Source organism: Panicum virgatum, chromosome 9K (assembly GCF_016808335.1).
Source record: "Panicum virgatum strain AP13 chromosome 9K, P.virgatum_v5, whole genome shotgun sequence".
In the NCBI taxonomy this organism is placed as follows: Eukaryota; Viridiplantae; Streptophyta; class Magnoliopsida; order Poales; family Poaceae; genus Panicum; species Panicum virgatum.
Genome location: NC_053144.1, coordinates 60,828,880 through 60,856,402, shown reverse-complemented (window position 1 = coordinate 60,856,402; position 27,523 = coordinate 60,828,880). Strand labels below are relative to the sequence as shown.

The following is a 27,523-nucleotide window of genomic DNA, read 5'->3' as shown; positions in this document are numbered from 1 at the left end:
TCTCTCCGTCCGTGTGTGACTTTGAATATTTTGTTTTGTCCCGCAAGGTGAGTTATGCAGGGAGTCAGGGAGAGCGTGAGAGCGTCAATGCGTCTTGCACTATCGATGTGCATGGGACATGACTGAAGTGTTGTGCTGGGGCCTGTGAGTATTTGGCTGTGTTGACTTCTAAAATTTCTCTCTCCAAATTTCACTATTTATCTAACACATTAAATTTTTTACCTCATGTATAGAGCATTAAATGTAGGTAAATAAAAAAACTAATTGTATAGTTTTGATGTACACGACGAGACGAATTTTTTGAGCCTAGTTAGATCATAGTAGGATAATAATTACCACAAACAAAAAATATTATAGTGTTGGATGTGATCTTTTTAGCACTATTTTACAGATCTAAACACAGCATTTGAAAATTACTAGAACTGTACCATGCCATGGGCTGCAACGGTACAGCAGTCACACCAGGTCATCACTGCTCACAGGCTACGTATAGACTGAATTACTGATCCATCGTTATTGCCAGTTCGAACTGTTATCATAAATACAGAATTAAAGCTAGGATCCTAAGGATTAAAGTTAAGGCCCCCTTTTAGTTCGCAAAAAAGTTTGGGTTTTGAGTTTTTGACACGGTAGCTCTTTCGTTGTTATTTGTCAATTAATGTCTAATTATGAACTAATTAGGCTTAAAAAATTCATCTCGTGCTAATCAGTTAGACTATATCATTAGTTATTTTTTTAAATTGCATTTAATGTTCCATGCATGTGTTCGAACATTCGATGTGACGGGTACTATAGAAAATTTTTTGAGAACTAAACGGAGTTAAGCTTATATTTAGCCCGAAGTTATATAATTATTTTATTATTAATTTACATTTAATACTTCTATTTAGCATGAAACATCCAATATAACGGCCCTTCCATGTCTCGCTCTCGCTCTCTCGCCATTGCCAGTTGCTCTGTTCACCAATACAGTATACTGATGCACCATATGCCAGCGGATCAGCTGCAGGCCTAGGCTAGGCCACGGCCTCTCGGCCAGTGCATCAGACAGAGAGTCCGGCCCTGTGAGTCGTGTCCCCTGGCAGGCAGGACGGCGTCATGCGGTCACAGTGACGCTGCTGGTACACCGTGCACGCGGGTCAGGCGCCCCGACGCACGCCGGCATGCGCGCAGACCGCAGAGCTCGCCAGGCCAGACCGGCCAGCCCGGCGCCCGACGACTTTGGCCAGTTCGCAACCCCCGAGACACCACCTGCCATCGCCATTCCCTCGTCGTCCGCGCCGGCCCGGCCGTGTCAGGGAGCGCCCGTCACGCGGGAGCCACCGCGCGCCTAGTCGCCAGGCTTTGACTGCCGGGCCACCCACGACGACGTCTTCCCACGGGCCAGCGCCGGGCAGTTGGACGTCTCGTCGCGCCACCGGCAAGACGTGGAAACGACCGGAAAACCCGCTGGCGCGGCAGAGCCAGGCCGACCGCGGCGTGCCGGTGCTGCCACGGACGCGACGGGCGTCGGTGGACTCGCTCCGCTGTGCCGGCCGCCGCTGGGCGTCGCGCGCACGGGCGCGTGCCGTTTGCATCAGGACATGGACATCGAGCGCGCGGGGGGGTCCGGAGGCGTTGGGCGCGCCGCGGCAATGGCATACTACTGGTCAATGAAACTGGTGGCCGGTGCGCGGTGCCCACGCACAGCGTCCGTGTTGTATCGTTGCTCGTCGTCGCTGCCGCTCCCGGCCGCTAAGGCAACAGTGAAATCTTTTAGCTGGGAGCCTGGGACCGTGGGTATCTCGCACTTTTTTCATGGGTTCGTGTACGTGGGTTAACTGTGCAAGCGTTGCCGCGTACAGGAGGCGGGGCGCCGGTCTTGCCCGTGACGAGGCGTTGAACCCAACGGTTGGCATGGCGGATTTGCGGTGACTGTACCTGCGCGCCGATACTGACATATACAGCCTACTTGGTTTTGTTCCGTGACGATGAAAAATACCGAGAAATATTTAAGGTTACAGACACCCAGAAATAATTTATACAAAATTTGAAAAGGTAATCAAACAATTGTTTGGAACAGCCGAACAGAGGTGTCACGCCTAAAAAAATATTTTGAAGGAAATTCAGGAGAGCTATTTGTACCCTTCGTCAACTTGGGGGCTCGGGCCATTGCCCCGCCCACGCGCAATACATTTCCCAACACGCAGCGCGCCCCCGTACGCACGGCGCGGCACGGTCCTCCACCACCGCTAAACCCTTCCGAAAGAATCCCCAAATCTCGCACGCCCCGAAGCCTTCGAGGCCCGAAACCCTAGCACCTCGGCCGCCCCGCCGCCGCGCTCCCATGGCTCCAGGACTCCAGCGCTTCTCCTACATTGCCGGCGACGGAGCGCCCCGCCTCGACGCCGCCTCCGGCGAGGAGCTGGTCCGGGTGGACCGCGCCGCGTCCGTCGCCCTCGGCCGCCGCTCGCCGGAGCTGCCGGGGACCCTGTTCGTCACCACAAGGTAGTGAAGCTCGGCTTGCACGAGTACATCTCCAGCACTTTTTCCGACGGTTGATGTTTCGCTAACCGTTGGCTTGCTCACCTCAACTAGGAGGGTGATTTGGCTCAGCGAGGCGGAGAAGGGCAAGGGCTACGCCGTGGACTTCCTCGCCATCTCGCTCCACGCTGTGTCGCGCGACCTGGAGGCGTATCCCTCGCCCTGCCTCTACACGCAGGTGATTGGACAAGCAAGCTCTCCTTTTGCGGATACTTTAGTGCTCGTTGTAGAATTACTCCCTCTTGAGGTCCAATAAGATGAAAGATCGATCAGGTCTAGCTCTTATGTCCTAACAGTTGAGCTATGTGTGCTTAAAGTGTGGGGTGTACTCTACCTTGAAGTGTCTTGGACCATGGTCTAGGATCCGGGAGTGCCCAATAAGCTTCTTGTTAGTAGTGGCCTAGTGGGGTAGGCTGTACAATTCAGCGTGAGACGCTCGTACAGTCTTATTGGTAGATCCCTTTGCTCACGGGATTTCAAAAACTTCCTTCTTCTGTTTTCTGGATGGTTTCAGAATACCTCATAGCTTTTAGAGAACTAGGATCTTTGATTCACAGACCCTAGAACGGTTGTGTGGACTATTGAGTGTAGGATTTTTTGTCACATGATGCTTAGTTATTCTTTGACTATTGCAGTTGGCACCATTTTGCTTTTGGCATCTATAGCTTGGCATAGCTTGGTTCTCTTGTGGCATTTGCGGTTAAATGTTCCCTTGTCGATAACTGGATATGCAGAAGGCTCAGAACTGTTGTAGCCATGTATTTCCACTGATGAACAAAGTTTCTCTCTGTGTCTATGAGGGATGGTGCTGTCTCATTTGTGGATAGGTGGCAGTACCTGTTTTATTTTGTAGCAGTACTAAGTTTCTCCATTTCTACTGAATAACTCACCAGTCACCACATGTTGCAATAGAGTTCCTGAACAAAGCAAGCCCTCATCTGCATATAAATAAATTGTACTTTTGCTGTATTAGTTAAATTTTTTTGTGGATAAGTACCCTGCTGAACTTACATTATATCTGCATATCCTGATTCTGACATGTCTGTACCATTTTGTTGTTTAATTGGTGTGCAGTGAACCATTATGTGTCTGTTTTGTACTTTTGTTCTGTTGCTTTGTTTTTAATATTCCCTGGTATAAATGTCTGACATTTTGTCCATGTAATTTGAAGATTGAGGCAGAAGTTGCCACAGACGAGGAGGCTGTTGAATCAAATCCTGAAGCAAATGATGAATTAGACCTATCAAGAGTCTCTGAACTGCGCATTATACTGGGGGACCCTGGTCAATGTATCCTTTTAAATTAACATGTCTCTTCAAATATTTCCTTGTTTGCTTCATTCTGGTGTTCAGTGTTCAAGTGTTTCATGATTTAGATGTTACAACTTGCGATCTATTGAACTGATTCAGGGCGCTACTAATTTCATTATGCAATAATTCTCACAGTTAACACTACAATATCTCAATGTAAAATCGAAGTTGGCAGACTGCTGCTTTTCTTGTCTCTTGAGTTCTTGAAGTATCTATGCAATTCTCTCTGTGGCATTGCATGACTTGTATCCTTGACAGAACTTCAGTGGAAGCGCTTTTTGATGTCTTCTGCCATTGTGCTGAACTGAATCCTGATCCTAATGCTGGTAAGCTATGAAGTTACACTTGATACTTAGAACAGTTCTGTCGCAAATCAATGTATTTTTTTTATTTTCCAGAGCGCAACGGGGAGAATGGTTGGTTCCATGGTGATGATATGGTTGATGGTGGCTGGGTTCATGGTGATGAAGACATGGTTGATGGTAAGCATTGTGTGTATTTTTTTACGCTAATGTGTTAGCAGCACTTTGATGTCTTTTCTTGCATACAGAAAATGGTACCCAGTTTTTCAATGCCAATCCAATAGGTCAAAATGGTGGATATGACCTCAGTCAATCAGTGTTTGAGGTAAGCAAGGAATTTGTCAATGTTATTACACTCTTATAAGTTTGCTTTTCACTGTTTTAATCATAAGTCTGGTTTAGGGTCAGTTGATTCGTGAAATCTTCTATTAACGTTGCACTTGCACAGCCTCTGAGACAATAACACATATATCTATATAGTGGGCCCTGGGAAGTATTTGTCTGAGTTACACGGTTGTCAGAATTAGAAATAGTGCTTGGATATGATGCAATATTAATCTTACATTAATCGTGTTCACGTGCTAAGCTAGTACATTAGACTGAAGTAAGATATTATTTGCAAAACTGGCATACCTTATCCGCCCACTGCATTAAGTTCTAATTATGTTTCAGAATGCTCACCTAACATTATGGTCATTTTGGCTCACAGCTTCAAATCAATGACCAGCGTTTTGAGGATGCAGATGAGGAACAGGAGATCCATGAAAATGGACATTAGAAACAGGAATATATTGCTCAAAGGCACCATGTGATTTATTTTGTTGTAGATCACTACCGATGCAGATTGGTTGCCTACTGTTTCGCCTACATTTTCTCCCCTCGATGTTATAAGATTAACATCTCTGGGCGACTTTCTGGAGTTGCATCGAGGGTTACTTTTGGTGAGAAAAAGGTCTTGCTGCTGGTCAAGAATGTAACTTGTAGAGCATGATGGGGAAACGTGTGAATTAGTTAGGTACTTCTGATCTAACAAATAGAAGGTGAAATTGGGAAAAGAAATATATTATCTTTTCCCTTGTATATCATGGCATAACTATATTACATCTGTTTAGAATCGCTGGTCTCAGTCAATTTGGGTGTCACGTGGTGCATTTTTCTCTCTTATTCAAACTCATGCTGCCAGGCGGTGCTGCTGAACGATATGAGCTTCACGAAATTCTGGATCTGCGAGACTTTTTTTCAAAAATATGAATATGCTTACTTAAGAAGGTGGGAGTTTTTCCTTAATATACCACTCTAGTTTTCACCAGAATTCCGACAAATTGAACAACACGTTTAAATAATCATTTTTCTAGAGCATTTAAATTACAACTTGGTCCGACAATTTGCTCTAGCTAATTTATTTTCACCAGAATTACCAATTAGGGTTGAACGATGAAAGTTCCAGGCAATTATTCCAAAAACTTGCTGTTTTTATCGTTGCGACCGTGTGCTTGTATAAGTTCCAGCCAGTGTTCTTTCGATGGCACTCTATCCTTTTTTTTTTTGAATCAGATGGCACTCTATCCTGGAAATGAACGTCACAGCTCCTGCCGATCTTCGAAGGGATAAAACCCTGAAAATACTGGAGGACATTTCCCCCCCTTTTTCTTCCGTTTGAGAGGATACTAGTAGAGGACAAATGGAATGTAAAAACTAGATGGGCCGTTCAAAGCCTGGTTCAAGTTGGGCCGATCCGTTCACTTCTCATATAAGTAGCCTCGAACCCACCCGCGGGCGAAAACCCTACCTCGCAGCGCCGCCTAGCCCAAGCAGCCGAGCGAGGAAGCGAAGACTCCCCACCCCCCCCCCCCCCCCCCCCCCCCCCCCCGAGCCAGAGCACCATGGCGGCGGCGGCGGTTTACGGTGGCCTCAAGGGAAAGCTTGGCGTCGAGGACGCCCCCGAGCTGCAGCTTAACCGCATCCGCATCACCCTGTCCTCCAAGAACGTCAAGAACTTGGAGAAAGGTATAGCCGAACCTCAAGAATCCAGACCCCCTATTTCCTGATCTGGTCTTTTAGCTATCCTTGCTTTGTATACAGTAAAACGTGATGGTCTGTATACAACCTTCCTTTGCCGGCTGGTTTGTATATAGTTTATGTTTATGCTTTAGATCTATCTGCCGAACTTGTGGCCTGCAGTACTCTTAACGTGTAATTGGAGTCTCGTGAACATACAGAAATCTGATGTGTTGTAATTTACTGTTGCTGTTATACAATTTCCCGTTGGTTAGATTGCTGGGTGCGTAGACCCATTTCCTATTGTTTCTCTTGTAACAGAACAAAGCTCCAATCATCAATTTGATGTACCGTGCCCTTGGGGACAAGCGCGGCAGCCAAAGTGCCATTTCTTCTATTCGATCTTACAGGAAGATTTTAGCAACCTATGCCAATTATGTGTGATGTGTCGTTCCTATCACTTTCATCTAGACATAAGTTGGTGCTGGTCATTTCTATCATTTGATCAAGTATGCTATGTGTGATTGTGCTGCCTCAGTATATTGTATCATTGAGACTTAACTGTATTTTGGTCACATGTTATGCTGCATGCTGCACCATGAAGTACAGAGCTTGTGTTGTAGTCTGACATTCACTGAGTTCAGCAAACTGATGATTGTTGGGTTTTGCTGGTATATTTCAGTTTGTGCGGATTTGGTGAAGGGAGCCAAGGACAAGCAGCTGAGGGTTAAGGGACCCGTCAGGATCCCTACTAAGGTTCTCCACATCACCACCCGCAAGTCCCCATGTGGTGAAGGTATTGAGTCTTTCAAATCATCTGCTGTTAAACTGATATGTGGCATGGCTTTGGTTGGTTTTTCTAATTGAATTTTATAGAGTTCTCAAGCTATTTTTATAGTGCTAAACAGCTAAGCATGTTGTGTGTCCTAATGTATGAATTGACTATTCAATAAAAGGTGCTTTCATCTTTATGGTATTTGTTATCTGTACAACAGTATTGTTTTCAGTTTTAGCTAGTTTGCTGTCTTGTGATCATATTTGTTTTTCAAACCATTCTTTCTTTTTACTATTGCTGAAATCTGTACGTGGACCTTGAATTGGATGTTTCAATCATTATGGGTATATCTAGTCTGCACTCTGCACCTTGGTAGGTCTATGTTATTTCTCTGTTGTTGCCTTGGCTATGTGTTAAATTATGACTCACTTTGTACTATCTTAAGCTGTGCTAACCTTTTTGGGTAAATTTGGATTTTACTTTCTGGATACTTACACCTAGACCTTTTTTTCCCGGTTGGAGCACTGTTTTGAAACTATTGATAACTTTCTGAGGTCTACAATGTGGGATATGCACACTGATTCCATTTTGGTGTTTATAAACTCCTGTAATTGACTGATGCTATCCTAATTTGTTGATCAGGAACAAACACATGGGATCGCTTTGAGTTCCGTATCCACAAGAGGGTGATTGACCTGATCAGCTCCCCCGATGTGGTGAAGCAGATCACCTCCATCACCATTGAGCCTGGTGTCGAGGTCGAGGTGACCATCGCGGATGTGTAATGCCATGCAGTTTAGCTGTCATAGACTATCCATATATTGCATTGGTTTAGTTTTTGTGCTCCCTTTGTGTGCTTGTATGAGACATCTGAGTGATTATTAGCATCCAAGACTGTTTTTGCGCCGCCTACTATAATCCTACCATAGCTGTTTGTCTGGTCTAAAGGCCTGTGCTACTTGAAATTTTGATTCAGTTATCTGTCTGTTTCCCCAATGTCGTGCGTCTGTGTTTTGTCGGTTGCTCATACTTTTAACATATGAACTCGGCTGTTCCGATCAGTGTTGCTCTGGAATGATACTTATATACTCCATCCGTTTCAAATTATAAGTCATTCCAAGAATCTTGGGGAGTTCAAATTTTTTAAGTTTGATCAAATTTATATGATAAGATAATAACATTTATAATATCAATTAAGTATCATTAGATTTTTTGTTAGCTGTATTTTCATAGTGTACCTATTTAATGTCATAAATTTTTATATTTCTCTTTATAATTTTGGTCAAACTTTAAGATGGTTTGACTCTTCGAGATTTTTGGAATAATTTATAATTTGAAAGGGAGGGAGTACTTTTAAAGTCTGAACACGAGGGTTGCGATCAGTGTTAACTGGAATGATGCAGTCTGTGTTCCGCAATGACATGGGAGTTCTACATCATGCCGCGCCGGCCTGTGAACGGAGACAGCAGAGTGCGACCCCTACACTACAGGGGCTCTTGCCGCTGCACGCCTCCTGCGTGCGCCCGCCGCCATGGCGCCATGCCCGTCGCGCTGCCGCCGACAGCGACAAGACGGACGCACAGCGGGATGTTTGCCGTGCCAGTGCCACGGCAGAAGGCCTCCAGGCTCCAGCCGGAAATGCGGTGGTAAACTTGGAGACTAGAGTAACAAAAGGCAGTTGTGGAGGCAGGAATGACCGGCAAGAGGAGCTGCTTCCTCTTCTTCCTACCTGCCACTTCTCTTCTTCTTTCCTCAAATTTGTAAGGAGGACTTAGAGAGGGCTCGTGAGAGATTGAAAATCACGGCAGTTGGGGGGCTCGACGCCTCACCGCTAGATCCGCTCCTGACAAAAAGGAGATAGAAATCACCAGCTACTAGCTTCGAGGTGCGTGACACCGGCGTCACAGAAAACAAGAGGAAACGCTGACTTAACCATCAAGGTTCAAGGAATCGTTCGCGACGTGTGATCAGACGAGATCCGGAGTGGAACTCGGTGTTCAACTCTGCAGCGCCACGCCGCCACCTGCAACCCCAGTCCATTGGACCGACGACGCTTCACAGCCAAGGCAGCGGCGGATGCTAAACCCCGTCACGTACTCAAGCGAGAGAAAAAAAACGATTTCGTCTCGTTCGATTTTTGCCTGGAAACAGGCACCGAACTCCCGTCAAGAACCTTCAGCGGTGTGAATAGGTAGGTTTATATTGCAGTATCAAAAAAAGGTAGGTTAATATTTGTCAACGAGATTACGAGAGCAGGGAGCAGATCAGCCGTGCTAGCTCCAGCTCTCCGCCGTATGAAAAACTCTACTGCTTACTGGTAGGACGACGACGGCTTTGGGAGTCAGTCAATGCCCAAGTCCACGTGATTCGATTTCGCGTGCTCACGCCCCAGGCCAGCCGTCACCCTGTAACAAACAGCTCCTAGCGTCAATAGCTGCACTGTGGAGAGCCACAATCACCCTACTAATCTTATAAAAAGGAGCCCGTAATTACACTACTACCATTACGAGATGCTAATTGTGTCTATCTCCAGGACCGTCAACACCAACACATTCGGCAAAGCGAGACACGAATGGGCAGAATTGGAAGAGCTGACGGGCGAGAGGAAGGAAGCGTGCCGACAGTCCAAGATCCGGTTCCGATCCTTATCCCCATGATGAATTTCGGCCCCACGGGCCACTCGATCCCCTGGCCCGTATAAAATGAGATTGAAATCCAACCGAACGAAAACGATAACGATAATTTTCATAAAAAAAAAGAGAAAACGATAACGATAAACCAAAAAAGATTTTTGAGCCCCCAACAACCAAAAACGAAGCCAGGCACCTGGTACCGTCTGGTCCACACTTGATTTTTAAAAGGTGCAAGGGAAAAAAGAGAAAAATTCGCTGCAAACAGCATCTAAGTTTGAAGATATGCCAGATGTTTAAGGATCTTTTTTAATTGCAGGTGGTCGCCTTGGGGTTTTGGACACGTACATGCGATTTGCGATCTCTTTTTCTCAAGGTCAATGTCGTATCCTCGTCAAGAGCACTACTGTTTGTTTGTTTTATGGGCACTCGGTAGTCACTTCTCCTGTACGCTCATAAAAAAAGAGGAACAAAATAGAGACGCGCTCGTGGGAACTCGTGGGGCACCTCATAAAAAATCTAAAACAAGAAAGGGGAAAAAATAGAGATGCGAAAAATCCCCGGAATTTCTCTCCCCAAATGTAGCGCCCACGCAAACGAAATCCGCCGAGGCAGCCCCCTCGAAACCAAATCGAAACCATCCGCTCCTCGAAAAACCGGCAGCAGAGGCCGAGCGCCGCCGCGGACCCAATCGCCCCCAATCCCACCCAGTCCCCGCCCCGAGCCGAGATCCGGGGGCCAGCCGCATTGCCGCGGATCGAGGGGATGGCGCCGCAGCTCACCGGCGCGCCCGGCTCGGCGGCGGCGGGCGGCGTCGCGGCGGCCGTCAAGCCGCAGTTCCACCACTACCACCACCACCGCCTGCCCCCGCGCCACTACCACCCCGCGCCGGCCTCGCTCCTCTCCAAGCTCGCCTTCTGGTCCGTCTGCTCCCTCTCGCTCCTCCTCGCCTTCCTCCTCCTCTCCCCCTCCTCCGCGCCCGCCCCGCGCGCCGCGCCCGAGTCCCCGCGCCGCTCGCTCCACGCGTCCCCCTCGTCCACCGCCTCCTGGGGCGGCGCCGCCTGGGAGAAGAAGGTGCGGGCGTCAGCGCGCGTCAGGCGCCCCCGGGGCCACTCCGTCCTCGTCACGGGCGCCGCAGGGTTCGTCGGCTGCCACGCGGCTGCCGCGCTGCGCCGCCGCGGAGACGGCGTGCTCGGCCTCGACAACTTCAACGACTACTACGACACCGCCCTCAAGCGCGGGCGGGCCGCGCTCCTCGCCCGCTCGGGGGTCTACGTCGTCGACGGGGACATCGCGGACTCAGAGCTGCTGGCCAAGCTGTTCGACGTCGTCCCGTTCACGCACGTCCTCCACCTTGCCGCGCAGGCGGGCGTGCGGCACGCGCTCGTCGACCCCATGTCCTACGTGCGCGCCAACGTCGCTGGGCTTGTGGCGCTGCTCGAGGCGGCGCGCTCGGCGAACCCTCAGCCGGCGATCGTCTGGGCGTCGTCGTCTTCAGTGTACGGGCTCAACTCCCACGTGCCTTTCTCCGAGCATGACAGGACGGATCGACCAGCCTCTCTCTATGCAGCCACCAAAAAGGCTGGCGAGGAGATTGCTCATGTCTACAACCACATCTATGGGCTCTCACTCACCGCTCTACGGTTCTTCACTGTCTATGGGCCTTGGGGGCGTCCAGACATGGCCTACTTCTTCTTCACCCGGGACATCCTTGCTGGTCGGCCGATCACGGTGTATGAGAGTGCAGGTGGAGGCTCACACCAGACTACCATTTCCCGTGATTTCACCTACATTGATGATATTGTGAAGGGGTGTGTCGCGGCATTGGATACTGCTGGTCGGAGTACAGGCAGTGGAGGCAAGAAGAGAGGTCCGGCGCCATTCAGGACATACAATTTGGGGAACACCTCTCCTGTGCCTGTTACACAGCTAGTGGATTTGCTGGAGAAGCTGCTGAAAGTGAAGGCTGTGAGGAAGGTTGTCAAGATGCCAAGGAATGGAGATGTGCCATATACACATGCTAACGTAAGCCTTGCACAGCGGGAGCTTGGCTATCGGCCGTCCACAGATCTCCAAACAGGGCTCAAGAAGTTTGTGCGGTGGTATCTTGAGTACTACCATCCTGACTTGGCTGAGAAGCAGAAGCAGCATGCTGGTAGCAATGGCAAGGGTTCACGTGGTCGGAACGGCAGCTTGAGTAGTGCAAGATGACTGTTTATTCAGTGTCTTCGTGGCCTTTCCTGACGGTGTGTATCAGAATTCTACCTCCATTGCTTACTTCATCAGATTGGGAGGTTCATTTTGCTCAGCATGTTCTGGATGTGAAACAGAAGTTAAGAAACACTCATTAGGTAGTCATAATTCAAACACCTGGTGCTTCTCTTTGCTACCTTTTGCTGGGCATTTAATTCCTAGTTCCAGTAGTTGGTTCTTAGGATGGCACTGTTTGGAAGATGTTTCATGGGTTTGGGGGGAAGGCATTCTGTTGCAAAGACTACAATAGATTCTTTTAGTGACATTTTGTACCACGGGAGAGAACTAAGTATATCATGACTTGTTCTTGTTCAATTTAATTCGTGATGATCGACAGTTGGCCTATGCTTCTTTTCTGGCTGTATATGCTCTCTACCTGTGTGGTGTTGCATAACCGCACACGCTGTTTAGCTGCATTGCAAGCTTATTTTCAGCATGAGAATCTTAAAATTTACTGTATGCATTTTGGGTCTGAAATTTTATGTTGTGAAGTATGTTTTCATACCATAGTTATAAACCATTTGGTTATTGAAGTAAAATCACTTGCCTGTGTGGGTTTGTTAGTGTATTAATTTTTGGTCAGTTGTGATTGCCATTGCTGGAGTTTGAAAGCTTTATAATGGTGTTAGAACTTCTCGCGTCTGTAGTTAGCACTTTATTGGTCTGAATCAAACACTGCTTAAGCTTTTTAAATGTGTATGGGTTGTATGGGTCTACATTTGGTGGGGAAAATACAAAATGACAATTAGAGGGTTTTGAAGATATGTCCTTGTTCCTTGTGGGAACTGAGTGCAAAGGTGATAGTTATCTATGTTTGATATAGTAAATAAATAGCAATGTGGGTTTTGCTTCCTTCAAGATCTTCACCCTTTACAAAAGAAATTCATTCAAATTGTGTTGGACATGGACTCCAGCAAGATGGTGAATTGATGATACATTGTATCATGCATTCATGCTAGCAGCCATTTGTGAGGGGTGATGTAAAACAAATGAATCTATTCAACATATCAAGGCCTTGCAGGAGCACAGGTTGGAGTCGTCGTTTGCTGCATCAGAAAATATAAAATTCCAGCCTATTGTTGAGTTGAGTGCACTTATAGTTGTTCACGTGGTGGTCAAGCGACTCCAATTGACCCAATTGCATTGGATGTGGCATTTTTTAGATAAAGCACTTAGTCATGATGAAGCATGCTGATGGTTCTGCAATTTCATGATTGTTGATTCTTATAATTGCATGTTTTCCCCACGATCTAAATACTTATAGGCTTCACTCCTGCAGTCTGTATGATTATCTTTGATGCTTTTAACCAAAGCTAAATTCGTTATGCTATGGTGCGTGAGAAAACAGGAACATTTGGTCAGGCCCTGTTTAGTTCCCACCCCATAAACCCCGTAAATGCAAAAAAATGTCGCATCAAATGTTTCGACACATGCATTGAGTACTAAATGAAGTCTATTTACAAAACTTTTTGCATAGATGGACTGTAAATCGCGAGAGGAATCTAATGAGCCTAGATAATCCATGGTTTGCAACAGTAATGCTACAGTAATCATCCGCTAATTATTAATTAATTATGGATTAATTAGCATCATTAGATTCGTCTTGCGATTTACAACCCATCTGTGCAAAAAGTTTTGTAAATAGACTTCATTTAGTACTTCAAATTAGTAAGATTCTATCGCAAATTTTTTTTGCAAAACATCTAAACACGGCCTCAGTATCTTAGGTCAACTGGGTTATTCGAGTATTAATAGATGGGTAGCAGTTTCTCTAGCCTGTAGGCTGTAGAATTCTGCATCATTTGACCTTTTTGGGATACAAATCCAGTGAACTTTTTTTAAAAAAAAAACAATGCTGCACAGATGCGTGTGCAGGAATTATGCATCTAGCTTCTAGCATCGCCAGCTGCATCTGCATGTGAGCTGAAGCGGAGCTGCAGATCACATCGTGTCGCGCCTGATGCAGAGTTCCATCTTGACCAGTTGACCGCCAGAATAGACTGCTACTGAACTCTTAATTTCTTGTGCATCCTTCCTTCTGTTTCCGTCCATCCATCCATGTGCGTCCTCTCTCCCGGGCTGGGATTGACACGCATGTGCTCTCTCATTGCCGGCCACGAATCGTGTATCTCCCAGTCCTCGGCCACGTCGCTCGGATGGGCAATGCTCCGTTCCGGGACACGAATTTCCCTGCTTAATTACCCTTCAATTATGTACTAGGAGTAGGAAACAGCACACCTGTTTGGCCTCCAGTGCTCGTTGCCCATCTCCCTATTTCTGTACATGGGCAAACCAGCAGTCAAGGACACAGGTCACCGAAGAAACACACAGGGTAGGGTAAGGAGAACCTGGGCAACCGGATAATAGGGTAGGGAGAAGTGGAGAACCTGGGTTGAGAAGAGTGCACTCGGGCAAGCTAAGCAGACGATATTAGGGGGTTGCGAGTTTGCTGCATGCTGTGTTGCCATGGGGATTCCATTCTGCAAACCTTGCATGTACAAGTACCCAATCGCTGCCAGGGGTCCACGGCAGCTCAGCAGTCCTTCCTTGATGTGCTCTGAAATGAACTCATTGCTTTCTTGTTAGAACTAAAAGTGTGAATCATATCTAGGGAAATGCAGTTGTGGGGATACTGGTGATGATCGCACTGAAATACTCGGGCAGACCGGTTGAAGAATTCCTCCTTCAGTAATCCTTGGTGGAGCGAGCAGTAAGTACTAGGGGGAGGATGGGTAATGGGTAATTAATTAAGTATTAAAAAAGGGCAGTGGCGGGTGAAAACTGTACAGCAATGCCGTTTTCACTGATCCTTGTTCTCAGTATCCATGTCAGCAGAGAAGAAGGCCTGGCCCACCTGATGGAGGCACAGGCAAAGGCAAAAGGAAGCAAGGCAAGATTGGTGGGCTGGGCGATTGGTTCACGCACACACGCAGGCCCACTTCTATGGCCCATGGGTGATCCAAACAAATGGCCCAATAACTTGGGTCGTTTTGGTGACCTTGGCAAGAGGCCGGCCTTTTCCCTCTTTCTCGCTTCATCTTCCTCTCCCACCCAGCGGCGATGACGAAGCGACCCGGTGGCGATCTCTCGGCCTTCCGCTTCCGCCGCCTCATCTCCATGCTCAGGCGTCGCCGCCTCGTACTACGCATTCGAATTCCTCAATCTCCGCGACTGCAGCCGCGAGGCCGATATGCTCCACCGCTACATCATCGTCTTCCGTGTCATTGCCAACCTTGCCTCCGGCAAGACCCTAACCCGCGCTGTCGACGCGCTGTTTCAACGCCTCTACGATTCCCTCAACCACGCTTGCCGTCGGGTGCTACTCACCTAGCGCTCCGACCACATCAGGTGCGTCCCTACCTCATAGTTTGCTTCAGATTACCCGTGCCTTCCTTGGGAATTTCTATGATTTTCGGATGGCCACTGACTGATCGATACTGAATTTTTTCGAGCAACGCAAACCCGCAACGCGTGTAACAATTTCATCTTGCTTCCGTGGATTGATTTCTTTCTTATGTTCTAGGGCCTCAATGCTATATCAGAGCACCAAGCCCAAGGCAGTGGAGTATGTACTTGGTTGCCAACTGCCCTGAGCTCAAACCCAAGTTGGCACGCTTGCCTCACTGCATCTTCCATCCTACCTCGGTTGTTCCCCGGTACACTTCCCTCTAGTATGACAGTATGAGTATGACTCGTCAGTTCGTCACAGCCGTATCGCGGCACATGTCGTTGCTGCTTCCTTTCTTCAAAAGAGGTATTTAAAGAGGTTGGATTTCTCTTTGGTTGTTTCTGCTCCGGGCACCCACACGTTCAGGTTTCTTGTTTTGTTCAGGTCTCCTCTGATAGGTCAAAGGACTCACCATTCAGGTGCGTATGCGGGCACCCCCTTGTTCACGATGTTCCTGCATGTGCTATATTACATTTTTATTACAGGACCTAGTCAAATGTACTGCTAAGCGTCTTACTAAATTCTGATCCAGTAACATGGGTCACTATTGTTGCACTTGTACATATTCAATTTTCATTTTGTTTCCATAATTATGTATGTTCTTAGGATATATTTTAAATACCAGTTAGGTCTGCATTTAGGATGTAAGTATAGTTTACCTTTCATTTGAAACTGCAGCCCAATACCCCTGTGTCATGGGCCAACAAGCTGCTACATCTTCATCAAGGTCTGCAAGGAAGGCAAGCTCTAATCGGGATTCGGGAATCTGTCGCTGAACTGAACCTGTTGAAGCGAAAGATGGAGTAGTTCAGCGTTGTCAGACACTGGAGGGTGAATCTGCAGATCAGCTGAGGTCCAAGAGGGTGTTCAGACTCGCAGTCCAAGCAAGTTGGCCCATGATGGAGGTAGAGTGATATTGCCCTACCGCTGCTGCACTGAGGCAGCAAGTCCTCAGTGCATTTGCAATGGGAATGAGATGACTCCGTAGAGCAACGTGTGATTGGCATTGTGCAATCTTGAACTGCAAGTCCTCATGGCATTGTGCAATCTTGAACAGCACCATGTGACTGGCGTGTTATAATTTTCTATCTTATTCAAACCTAGTTAATAGTTATCATCCACTTACTGCAACACGAATATCATCCACTTACTGCAACAGAGACTTTGAAAGTGGGATAGCTTAATTAGGAAATACGATGGGATATTGAAACTTTACATCTTTTATATCTGTTTGCCTTGGTAACCATATCTGTTTTGGAGGTGCATAAGATATTTATATCAGTTAGCTATTCAATCATCAAAGTTCAAACTACCGGAGCATGGTAAAGTCCGCTAAAGTTGCTAATAGCTTGCAATCTTTTATTTCCTTAACTTTCAGCCTGGAGAATTATCCCAATGAATTCTGGCTTGGACTGGTTGAAGACAGGGTGATTACATCACTAAGGAAATTAGTGTTGAGTCTTAGCTATGTGCTGTATTTGAGACAATGGCCCGACGTAACACTGCAGATACTAGGTTATCTTTCTTCTATTGTTAGATTTCATGTCAGTATTGTTTAACTGAGGCTTGAATAATTGGTATCCGAACATGGAAATGTTTATGTTGATCTTGTTTTGGCTTTTGAAGCTAGACATATGCATGCTATTGTTAAACCTGGAAATTTGAAGACGTTTCAAATGAATTAATTAATATTTGCGTTAAAAATAGCAATGCACGCTTATGAGAAGATTCTAGAAGATTAGTGAGTATACATAAATCATGGTTGCTATGCTTCATGGTGAAATTTGGAATACTCTAGAAACTAGATATTTGTACAGTTAGATAAGCATGAAGAAAATTCTAAAGTTACATATTTTATAAAGAAGTGTGTAGAAGATGGACATATGACAAAATCATATGAGCCATGGAGTCCTATAGTAGGGGTGCCCTCTCCCCTCTTGCCATATCATGACATAAGGGGTCTTCATGTAGTGTAGTAGTGTCATGGTAGGATAGTCACATAAAAAGTGCCAGATTCACTTGGTTGCACATATTTGGTGAAGACGCAATGGATATTGAAAACCATGAAAATAGTCCGAAAAAAAGAGAAAAGTCTAGCTCCTTTAGACTGTGCGTAAAAATAAGAAATGCACAAAGAATTCCATTCTCACCGCCGGCCCGAGCCACTGAGCCCAACAACTATGGGGCCGGCCGTGAAAACCATTTTCACCACCTGTCCGTGGCTCGGGCCGGCGCTGAAAATGGTCCCCTTTATAAACCCTCCCCCCTCCTCATCCTACCCGAGTTCTCCATTTCTTCCCACCATTTTTTCAGTCATTTCTCACCATGGTATTCAAAATTTCAGGTCTCTTTTGAAGTATTGATATCAAGGACTCGGTTTAAGGTTAGTAACTAGCAACCATTAAATTCTTTGCTTTTTTCCTTTGGGTAGATTTCGAATTTCAAGTTTGAATTTGATGGAGGGGCTTTTTGTTAATGGTAGAAGCAAAATCTATGTCTTGTTTTAAGGTGATTACCTAGATGCACATGCAATTCATATCAATGCAATTCATATCTTGTTTCGTTGTATTAATTTTGATATGAAGTTTACATTGATTTGTTATTTATAGATGGAACGAGGGTGGATGTATAGTTTGAAGGCTCCGGATCCCAATTTTGTGAATGGTGTTGATTCATTTGTGAAGACGCTCGGGCATATTGCATCAATAGGCTACAAGATGATGACCATGTGTATTGCCCATGTGTTGATTGCCACAATCAGAAACAATTTCGTAATATCAAGCAAATTTGTTGTTATCTATTGGTTAGGGGTTTTATGGTAAACCATAATATTTGGAATAAGCATGGAGAAGACGGGGAGAACTTACAACATGATGCTTCACGGCATGATACCGTCCAGGAAACTGTGCATGAGAATATCGCTGAAAGAGTTCATGAAAGAGTCGAGGAAACCGTCAATGAAGTCGGCAATGATACGTTGGCAGATGATGAAGTAAGTGATGATCTAGATCAGATGATACGTGATGGGGAGCCAAAATTCCTGGATGCAAAAAATCTAAAGAAGTTAGAGCAGATGAAAAAGGATGCGAAGACACCGCTGTATCAGGGTTCTAGTGTGACTAAATTGGAAGCTGACATATTGCTGTTGGAGCTGAAATCAAGTAATGGTATGACGAAGCAATGATAACGAAGCTTGGCTTACGTGTAGCCTACATTATGCCTTCGCCCTTCTTCTTCTCTGACCTTCCACCGAATAGACCCACTTGGCTGCTTTCATCCTCGACAATGAGCCTGCATTCTCCAATGTTCAACAATTAAATTTTACTTAAACAACATTGTGTCATCCATGCTGCTAGTTAATTTAAGTATCAACTCAATTTCAAGCCGGCTGGTCTTACCAAGACTCGGGAAGTAGACCTTGAGGTAGTCTTTGATCTATCGGCTTGTTTTTGTTTTTAGGCTGAATGGATAGTTTCCCCTGGGTGTTATGTATAGGTGAAGGTGAAAACAACACAATAATCAATCAAAAAATGATAGTAGATGTGTTTCGATTCGATACCAATATGGAAAATAAATGAGTCAACTAGTCACTGTTACTTTGTTACCTTGCAGTTGTTTAGTCGTAGCCGTAGTCTCCAGTTCGACTAAAGAGTGTCCACAAAAGGGTTATCGGTACTCGCGCCACCGCTATCAAGATAAACACGAGTTATGTGGTTGCGGTAGTATGACTCGACGCGACCAGAATTCCCTATCTCCTCATTTGGAAGTACACTCAGCAAAACGATGAGCGCACGGTGAGCCCTCGTGATATCCAGACCATCAACATGAACACTGACAACACCATTCACAGCCTTCCTTGTTGAACCATAGTGGTTAAAATTCAAGGTTTTTTTTGTCCATGGCACATTCTCAAAACGTTGTTTGGTGTGTAGCACACTCTACTCTTTGATTTTGTCCTTGAGACACCACCAAAACATCATTTGGTATATGTAGCACACCGCCGGCAATAAAACCATTTTACATCCAAGAATGTGAAAGAACAATGACAGAAGGACAAAAATACCCTGAATTCATTCTGTAGCTCCGTTTGCTCCTATGCGGTGCCAGACATTATCCATTCCGCCGCCTGTCACGTGGAGCCCGCGACCGCGCTTCCCATCGCACGACCGTGTGGAGGTCAGGACCGCGCTGCCTGTCGCGCAGAGGCCCGCGACCGCGCCGCCTGTCGTCGCACGGAGGCCGCAGCCGCGTCGCCTGTCGAGCGAGCGCCCACGCGGAGCCCGTGGCCGCTCTACTGGTTGGCGCGCGGAGGCCGCAACCGCGCCGCCCGTCGAGCGAGCGCCCGCGTGGAGCCCACGACTGTGCCGGCCGTCGTCACACGCTAGTCCGCGAGTCTACAACTGATCGCAAGGGCCTCGCCGCCGCTAGCCCGCGCCTCACCGAAGTTCTGCGCCGCTGCTGGCCTGCGCCTCGCCGCAGACCCTCACTGTCGGTCCGTGCCGCCTCCGCCGGCGCCGACATCCCGCACCACCACTGATTGCGCCGACGGAGCTGGGTGGGTACAGGCAGACGGAGTTTGTGGGTGCAATAGCAAATGTCGTAGGGGAAGGGAGGATGAATGATGATAGGTGGGCCCAAGGGTAAAATGGTTTTTTCATCCTCCTTTGAGTTGTAAATGTTTAGTTTATTCAGTATGGTGTGCAGCAGACCAAAATATTTTTTTCACGGTGTGCTGGATACTAAATTGAGTTTGTCGATGTGTAGTATTCAAAATCACATTTTTACAGTGTACTATGGATAATTTTTTCTACAATTTACGGGGCACGGTCCCGCTCCTTTTGGCGAAGACAATGTTGCGGGTCATCCTGACTGATCTGCTTAACTTGAAGTACATGTTTACAGTGTATTGAGACTTTGAAATTAAATTAGGATGTTATATCACCTCATTTATGGGCAAATTCTTGTCAACTGCTAGTTGCATTTTATTTAATCAGCAACATGATAATGCTTGAAATCACAAAGTCAATCTAGCAATAAACTTTGCAATGGTTGTTGCACAAAGTTCTCCCCCTGCAGCTGCTGGCTCAGCGTCTCTAAGAGCTTGGCCCAGCTCAGGTGGTTGCTCCTGAGGCAACAGCAGCTTGCACGGACAGTTTTCAATAACGCGGTCAAATTGCAGAAGCAAGCGTTTTCAAGAACAATGCAAATAATGCATCCTAAGAAACATAAGGGGTGTGACAGAACCGCCAAGTTAAACGGCTTAATTAACCGTAATGACCATTATTTGAACGCATCAGACGCATTAGCTTAATTAAGTGTAATCTGACAGTCTGTTTCCAACCCACAGGCCGATCGAAACACACCAAAAGTCTCGCGCGACGGCGAGCGCAGACGGTACCAGCGTGATACAATTTTACAAAATAGTAAACAATATTAAAGTATTTACAAAATGACTTTTACAAATTAAAGTTCATATAATAGATAACAGCAGCGGTAGAGAGAGTCTAACCTAAGAAAGATTTTCATTAGAAACCAACTGAAATAATTTGAAATAAAACAATAACTATGGAGACGTGAGGGCGTCACATCGAGCCCACCGATGTGAATCCGGATTAGCTCCTATACCTGAAACAGGGTAAACAACAAACCCTGAGTATACTAATATTCAGCAAGACTTACTCGACTAAGGGTATACTTAGCCCATTATCTAGACATGTAAGGCTTTCTGGCTGTGTATTATTTGCAGAAAAACGTCTAAGGATGGATTCTTACTTTCAATATTTTAGCTCACGTTCTATATAAATTAATATCATCTAGGCATTTGCAGAACCCTTTCTAAAACAAACATAATAGAAGATCAATTAGTAATATCAACATTTCCTTCAACATATACATTAATATTCCATCTCATTACTACGATGCGGTGCTGCGATCAAGGTGCTCATATCCGAGAGCGATTGACGGCGAATCGATCCGATTTAACCTTGCAAGGTGGACCTAACCAACACGGCACGTATTTGCCCCGTCGGACTATACGAGCCAACTATTCCCCTCCCCGCCTCGAACTATAGGACCACCCAACTAGCGTATAGTCAGTCGAGCTCAACGAGAGACCACCAAAAGTAAATACATGCATCCCAATTCTCCGCGACTACTCGACTCGTCCTAAGGGGCGGGAAGGAGTCCTGTACTTTCGAAGTGAGGCAGTACTCGGCTTACCGGTTTCGACTACCTCCTACTCCCGGTATGCGGTTAGTACAGTTCAAACATGATCAGCAGGGCCAACAACGGTACGGTCCTCAATTGACACGGACGAGGCTAAGACACCAGGAACCCTATCCTGTTGCCATACCTATATCTCATCATCATTCCCCCGTCCTGTCTCAAATTTCCATTCATTCCATATTGCATTCCATATCTCATATACTGGAATATAAAGATAACTAAAAATCTCGCAAGTAACCAGAAATTACTCGACTTTTGCCCTATAGCTCGCGAGTGACAGGAAATCACTCGACTTCTACCGAGATCTATTAATCATAGCAGTGCTATCGACCTATACATACGAGTATAAGACAAGGAAACCTAGGGATCATGCAACTAAGGTTCCAGACAACTCTTAAAAACGTAATGCACAAGCAATACACATATAATAATTCATAATTTAAAATAGTAGGTTATGCACCGGGGCTTGCCTGGGATTAACATGGAGTCAGTGTTAGTTAGATGATACTCGCTTGGCAAGTACCTTCCTTTGGGTCATGCACATCGGGATCCATTCATCCATCTTCTAGATGTGTCCACCATTCACCGTCTTCTGACTCGGCTCCAAAATCATATGTTTCACCTCCATGCGTTGTATATCTAGCGTACCTAGATGAGATGCACCAATGCGGATGTCTGAATGCATGGCAGTGTAGTAGATGATACAGCAAAAAGGACAAGCGAGGCTAGCACAATGTCACGATTACATGGGCACGAGCATAATGCCATATAATGCGATACGATTAAAAGAAAGACATGACTGGCAATCATTTATCGAGTAAACACAACAAACAAACTCAAAAGACAATTGGGTTGGTGCTGAAAAACTAGAGTTCATTTAATTTATTTTAGCCTGAAGTATTTCCTTCTAGAAAGCATTACTAAATTTATTTAGAAAAGCCAAGCAATACGATAAAGCAAGAAGGATTAAACTAGAACTTAATGTAACAAGCGAGCAAGCATAAGCAAGGTAAATAAAGACAAACCACATTTTGATATATCAAATTTAACATGATTTATACATGAACAAGAATTTAATAACTGAATTTACCATTCAGTACAGTATTTATAAAGAAGTTTGTACAACTAGAGAGCAGACACAGGGAACATACAGCGAGATGCTTATCAATAGTTGCATCAACCCTACACTAGCTTAACACACAAGCACTTCATACAACCAACAGGTCAGAGGTAATTAAAGTGTTTCAAAATTTTGTTAGACAGCTCATGAAAGCTAGCTCCGATGACTAACCACCAGTCATGACATCATATGTACAAAACAAATGTTTATTTTCTTCTAAACCTAATATCCATGTTCTTTAATATTAAACAAGCCTATTATGAGGTAAATTAGTAACTCAGGATATGAAATTCTTACCTTAAACTACAAACATTATCACTAGTTTACCATGAAATTGCTAAAGCATTTGAATTGTTACAACTTCATTTAAGGAATTATTACAAATTATCCACATAAAGCATTAACAAGCAATTTCGTCACTTATGATTCAAACTATAATTTACTACAACATGTCATATTATCTACCCAAAGCATATATCTAGTCGTGAGGAGCATAACAAAGTAAGTTTCGTCACTTATGGTTCAAACTATAATTTACTAGATATTAAAAAAGTTTAGCACATTTTCTATTTTTACACCTTTCTATTATTCATAATAATTTATTAAGCACTATACAACCTAAATCAATACTTAGTCATGCATGCATAAATAATTCTGAAATTTTTACCACAGAACATACATCACATGAATAACCTACCATAAAAATTTCATAGCAAAAGGAGCAACATAGCTACGGGTATGAATTTAACCCTAACATGCATAAATAAAATTTTAGGATAATATTTTTCTACTAAAGCATATAATATTATAGGTTCACTGCATAGATCTACTCACAAAGATTTCAATTTTTTATTTTTTATTTTATGATTTTCCATGATTTACTATGCATTTTCAAAGTTTACAGCCACTTAAACTAATATTTAAACTAGAACAAAAACTATTTAGAAACTAAAGATCAACCTGTAAGGAAAGTTGTAGATCTTAGAACAAGGAATCCAAAAAATTTTAGTTTGTATTTTTTGATTTTTTTTATGATTTACTATGATTTTTCAAAGTTTCAGCCAATTTATTGCAAAACAAACCGTTCGGAGCACTATTCATATGAGTCTACGGTTGTGCAGATAGGCCCCTGAACTTGTTTCAATTGTCGCACAAGGTCCCTGGTCGCGATTTTGAAGCAGCGGAGAAAGGGGAACGGCGATTCCGGCCATGGGGGGCTTGCTAGCGGCGAGGGAGGGGTGGAGGAGCATGAGGGCGACGAGGACTACCTGTAGGTGGGCTTGGTTGGGGTTGGGGCGATCAGAGAGGCGCCGACGGCGATAGCAGCACCTCGGCGGCGCTCCAGCGAGGGAGGACGATGGGGCGGCCATGGAAGGATTCAGCAAGGCCGGGCGGAGTGAGGGCGCTCGGCGGCACAGCACAGGGGCACGTGCACGCGGCTCGCGGCGAGCAGCAGCATGCCGACGGCGGCATGGCTCGGGAACGAGCGCTGAAACTCGCGGAACGCGCTGGAATGAGGAGAGCATGAGCTTCAGCGAGTCGAGGAAAGTCGATTCTAGCCTTTGGTTGTCGAAGATGATGACCGGAAGTGGGATTTCACTGCCAAGTGGATCTCGGTGGCCATAGCAGCCGATGGTGGAGCTCGGGCGCGAGCAAGAGAGGCTGGCGAGCGGGGCGGAGCAGCACACGTTGGCTCGGCTCGTGGCCGCGCGGCCATGGCGGGCGACGGTGCAGGGCACGCGGGCGGGTGGCCGCGTGCGCGGGCCCGGCGCCGCGGCAGCAACCGCGCAAGCGAGCGGCGCAAGCGCATGAGAGAGAGAGGCGAGGGAGGTAGAGAGAGAGGCAGCGGTCGAGCAGTAGCAGCAGTGGGCATAGCAGGGACGCACAGCGCGAGCGTTTGCGACCGGCGCCGTGGCCAATTTGGCCATGGTGACCACGCACAAAGGAGCGCAAAATATCGGGGTGTTAAAGGGGGTGCTTACGTGTTTAGCGAATCCAGACCTTCGTTTTCGCCGGCGTATGCTTCGACGCGATCAGGACTGACGATGGGCTTGGGGCATGTACAATTGCCGCGGTCTTCTCGCTTCTGTGGCCTGTGGCTGTGCAACGCGAGCCCTTTAACGGACGCTGCTTTACGTCACTAGACACAGACACCCTGTCCGCGCCCCCAACGCACCGCGCTCGCGCCGCGGCCGCCTCCACGCGCACGCGCCCACCACGCACGGCACGACGCCGTGCTGAATAGTCGAGCGCCGGGTTGCCCTGTGGCTGCTGGCTGGAGGAGCATAGAGAAGTTTTATGGTGGTTGAAGCCCAAGAGGTTAGAGGCCATGGAAGCATCAGCCATTGAATCTGACCTGAACGCACGCGTCGCCCCCTCCAGTTGGTGGTGCACTGTGGCTGGCAAGCTGCAAGCCGTATCACTCGTTTAACGGAAGGGATTGAGAGATACGCGGTTGGCGTCGGCCGCAAAGCGAGCGAGGAATCCTTGCGGCTAGCTGGAGCGTAATTTCCTTCGCGCAAAGCGCACGCGGCTTCGGAGAAAGGCATCCCGAGCAGAGAAAGTCCCCTTGGCAGGCTTTGCGCCTCCGGCCCGGCAGGCGGCAGCAAAGGATTCCGGGAGAAATTCGCGCGGGCGTCGTGCCGGGCGCAGCACCAACCGCGCGAACCCGCGGAGGGGATGCGCGCTGCCCGGGCCTCCGGCGACCGCCTCGCTGTCTTTCCCAAAGGCTGTGCTCGGCTGCTCCAATGATTGGTCCCGCGGACGCTGTCGCCGTTGATTGCCGCGGCCCTCTGAATCATCGCAACGGAGCTTACGTTTCACGAACCTGGGAGCACGCGAACCGCTTGGGCTTGGTGATCGGTGGTGTTCGGCTCCGTGCCTTGACGTTGCAGGATGCTCTGCCGACGGCGAGCATGCCACCACTGGAGCTGAACAGAGACCGCGCCGCCGACTCACCGACCGGCGGGACAGGAGGACGCCCGGTGGGCGGTGGTGATCGTCTGGTGGCGCTCGGTGAGCCACAAGGGATGACGAGGTGGCGGTGACAGGCGATGGAGATGTGAATGGACTGAACGATGGATGAGGAAGACCGCGGAAAACGACTCCCGGAGAGTGAAATTGATCGCAAGTTTTCTGGCCCTGACTCTGATAGCCTGATTAAACAACCCCCTCAAAAAAAGGCCTTCAAAAAAGTTTGATTGGACAGTGGACACTGGGTTTCAGACCGCCAACGTTGCAATCCACTGGAAGCTGCAGCTACTGCCTACTGCAGCTAGATCAAAATTAAATTGGATTTCCTGCGGAGTAAAAGGTTTCCCTCTTGACGGGCGACGGCCCATCCACCACTCCCTGTCTTCCTCCGCGTATTCGTCAAAGTGCTGTCCGCTTCTTGAATCTTGATGAGAACACGCGTAGAGCTGGCCGGACAACAGGACAAAGCATGGGCTGAGAATGGAGGCGCACGGCTCTCACATCTCAGCAGCGGTCTGGGCCATTCAGGCATGGCCAGATGGAATGGAACGGTTGAGGAGGAGCAAGTGCCATGATTGCCTGGGCCGAATCCAGTATCCAGGCTTATCCTTAGCCACTCTGACCTGACAGACTGACCCTGCACTTGCACGTTTCAGTATATCTCCTGTAGGATCATGTGTAGTACCGCATGATCACCTCCACCAACTGCCAGTCTGCGGCCATCAACAATCGAAGCCAACAAGCTCTCCAGAAAAATGGAAAGCAAGGCGGGCAAAAGTGCAGAGTAATAAAAGGTAAGATTATGAATGGAAGGCCTAACAAAGCATACCAAAGCGCTGCATATTTTCAAGTCGACGATCAGCCCTGGCTAAGTAAAGAATCTTGATGAGTTCGGTGGAAAGAGGGAAGAAAGCTTGAGATGGTTCCAGTCAATTCCAAGACAGGGAAACAAAAGCAAAAAAGAAAGATTCTTGAGAAGAAGAATCCGAAACATAAAGCAAACCAGAACTTGATTATAACACACACACACACACACCAAAAAAAAAAACAGAACCAGTGTTACATGCAGCTAATCGAGTATCACCCTCACAGTCTATAATCTAGCCAGTTGCAGAATCCGTATTATGCAGTATGTACAGCATCGATTCGATGGAACAAGAAGTACAAGCGCAAACATGCATGCGCGCGTAGAAATATATAGGATCAGCGATCAGCCAATGCAAGCGCGCAAGAAAAAGCATGAGAAATCGAGCACTAGAGGTGTGGTGGACAGCAGACCGAATCACGCGTACGTGTTCATCATCAGGATAGACGAGACGAGGCCGGATGATGGATTCGATCGATCATGGCCGCCACATGTCCCGGATGGTCTCGTGGAAGCTGGCGAGCACGATGAGGAGCAGGACGAGCATGGCGACGCCCCAGGGCGAGCTGCCCTCGGCGGGGGCGCCCCCGTAGCCGGGCCTCCAGCGGCGCTCGCTGGGGTAGAAGCCGAAGAAGTAGCCGTCGAAGGAGTCGACGGAGGAGATCCAGCGGATGAGGAGCACGAGCGCGATGGGCACGACCAGCAGCGCCCAGCTGAACTGCTCCGCCGCCTCCTCGATGAAGTCCTCGTAGGTGAAGAACCACGAGACGCCCAGGAGGAGCGAGACCATGAGCAGGATCAGGATCACCGGGTACGGCAGCGGCGACAGCGTGAACGCCTCCACGATCGACGACTCCGGCCGCCGGTCGCCGTAGTACGCCATGGCCGCCGTTGGTTCGGGGTCCGGGGCCGGGGCTCCTGTGGTGATTCTTGCTTCGGAGGGGAGGTCGGGAGGGGAAAGAGAGCGAGGGAGAAGGACGCGGGCGGAGCCGGCGATAGGGATGGGGATATAGGCGCGGGCAACCAACCGCGGATCGTGTCGTGGGCGCGGCGCGGAGATGGGTGCGTGTAACGGCCCAAAGGGCTCACGCTGACGTGTAC

General features: G+C 47.2%; 4 protein-coding genes and 2 long non-coding RNA genes across 7 annotated transcripts; 4 read left to right on the top strand and 2 right to left on the bottom strand.

The window, feature by feature from the left end:
• Nucleotides 1–2,151: 2,151 nt before the first annotated feature.
• LOC120653011 (chloride conductance regulatory protein ICln-like) lies at nt 2,152–5,277 on the top strand. The gene is made up of 7 exons (XM_039930994.1): nt 2,152–2,487; nt 2,578–2,701; nt 3,695–3,812; nt 4,100–4,159; nt 4,232–4,315; nt 4,384–4,460; nt 4,845–5,277. Exons 1-7 carry the CDS (start codon nt 2,327–2,329, stop codon nt 4,911–4,913), a joined length of 693 nt encoding a protein of 230 aa, XP_039786928.1. The 5' UTR covers nt 2,152–2,326; the 3' UTR covers nt 4,914–5,277.
• Nucleotides 5,278–5,952: 675 nt separating this feature from the next.
• Nucleotides 5,953–7,969, top strand: LOC120653010 (40S ribosomal protein S20-2-like). Its single transcript, XM_039930993.1, has 3 exons — nt 5,953–6,142; nt 6,816–6,929; nt 7,551–7,969. Exons 1-3 carry the CDS (start codon nt 6,019–6,021, stop codon nt 7,691–7,693), a joined length of 381 nt encoding a protein of 126 aa, XP_039786927.1. The 5' UTR covers nt 5,953–6,018; the 3' UTR covers nt 7,694–7,969.
• A 2,100-nt stretch (nt 7,970–10,069) lies between these two features.
• LOC120653003 (UDP-glucuronate 4-epimerase 2-like) lies at nt 10,070–12,142 on the top strand. Its single transcript, XM_039930988.1, has one exon. The coding sequence runs from the start codon at nt 10,304–10,306 to the stop codon at nt 11,747–11,749; it is 1,446 nt and encodes a 481-aa protein (XP_039786922.1). The 5' UTR covers nt 10,070–10,303; the 3' UTR covers nt 11,750–12,142.
• Nucleotides 12,143–13,514: 1,372 nt separating this feature from the next.
• LOC120653008 lies at nt 13,515–24,558 on the bottom strand. Its single transcript, XR_005666717.1, has 6 exons — nt 23,853–24,558; nt 21,988–22,112; nt 18,845–20,864; nt 18,638–18,717; nt 14,179–18,530; nt 13,515–14,068 (listed from the first exon to the last, which is right to left on the bottom strand). It is a non-coding gene; the product is annotated as an uncharacterized LOC120653008 (long non-coding RNA).
• On the top strand, nt 14,878–18,801 carry LOC120653007. 2 transcript variants are annotated; one of them, XR_005666716.1, is made up of 6 exons: nt 14,878–15,139; nt 15,315–15,545; nt 15,624–15,658; nt 15,918–16,754; nt 17,584–17,622; nt 17,849–18,801. It is a non-coding gene; the product is annotated as an uncharacterized LOC120653007 (long non-coding RNA). The 2 variants fall into 2 exon arrangements; XR_005666715.1 differs by having other exon boundaries at nt 15,315–15,658; nt 15,918–16,144; nt 16,618–16,754.
• A 1,949-nt stretch (nt 24,559–26,507) lies between the features above and the next one.
• On the bottom strand, nt 26,508–27,520 carry LOC120653006. The gene has a single exon (XM_039930992.1). It carries the CDS (start codon nt 27,303–27,305, stop codon nt 26,901–26,903), a length of 405 nt encoding a protein of 134 aa, XP_039786926.1. The 5' UTR covers nt 27,306–27,520; the 3' UTR covers nt 26,508–26,900.
• Between the last annotated feature and the right edge of the window lie 3 nt (nt 27,521–27,523).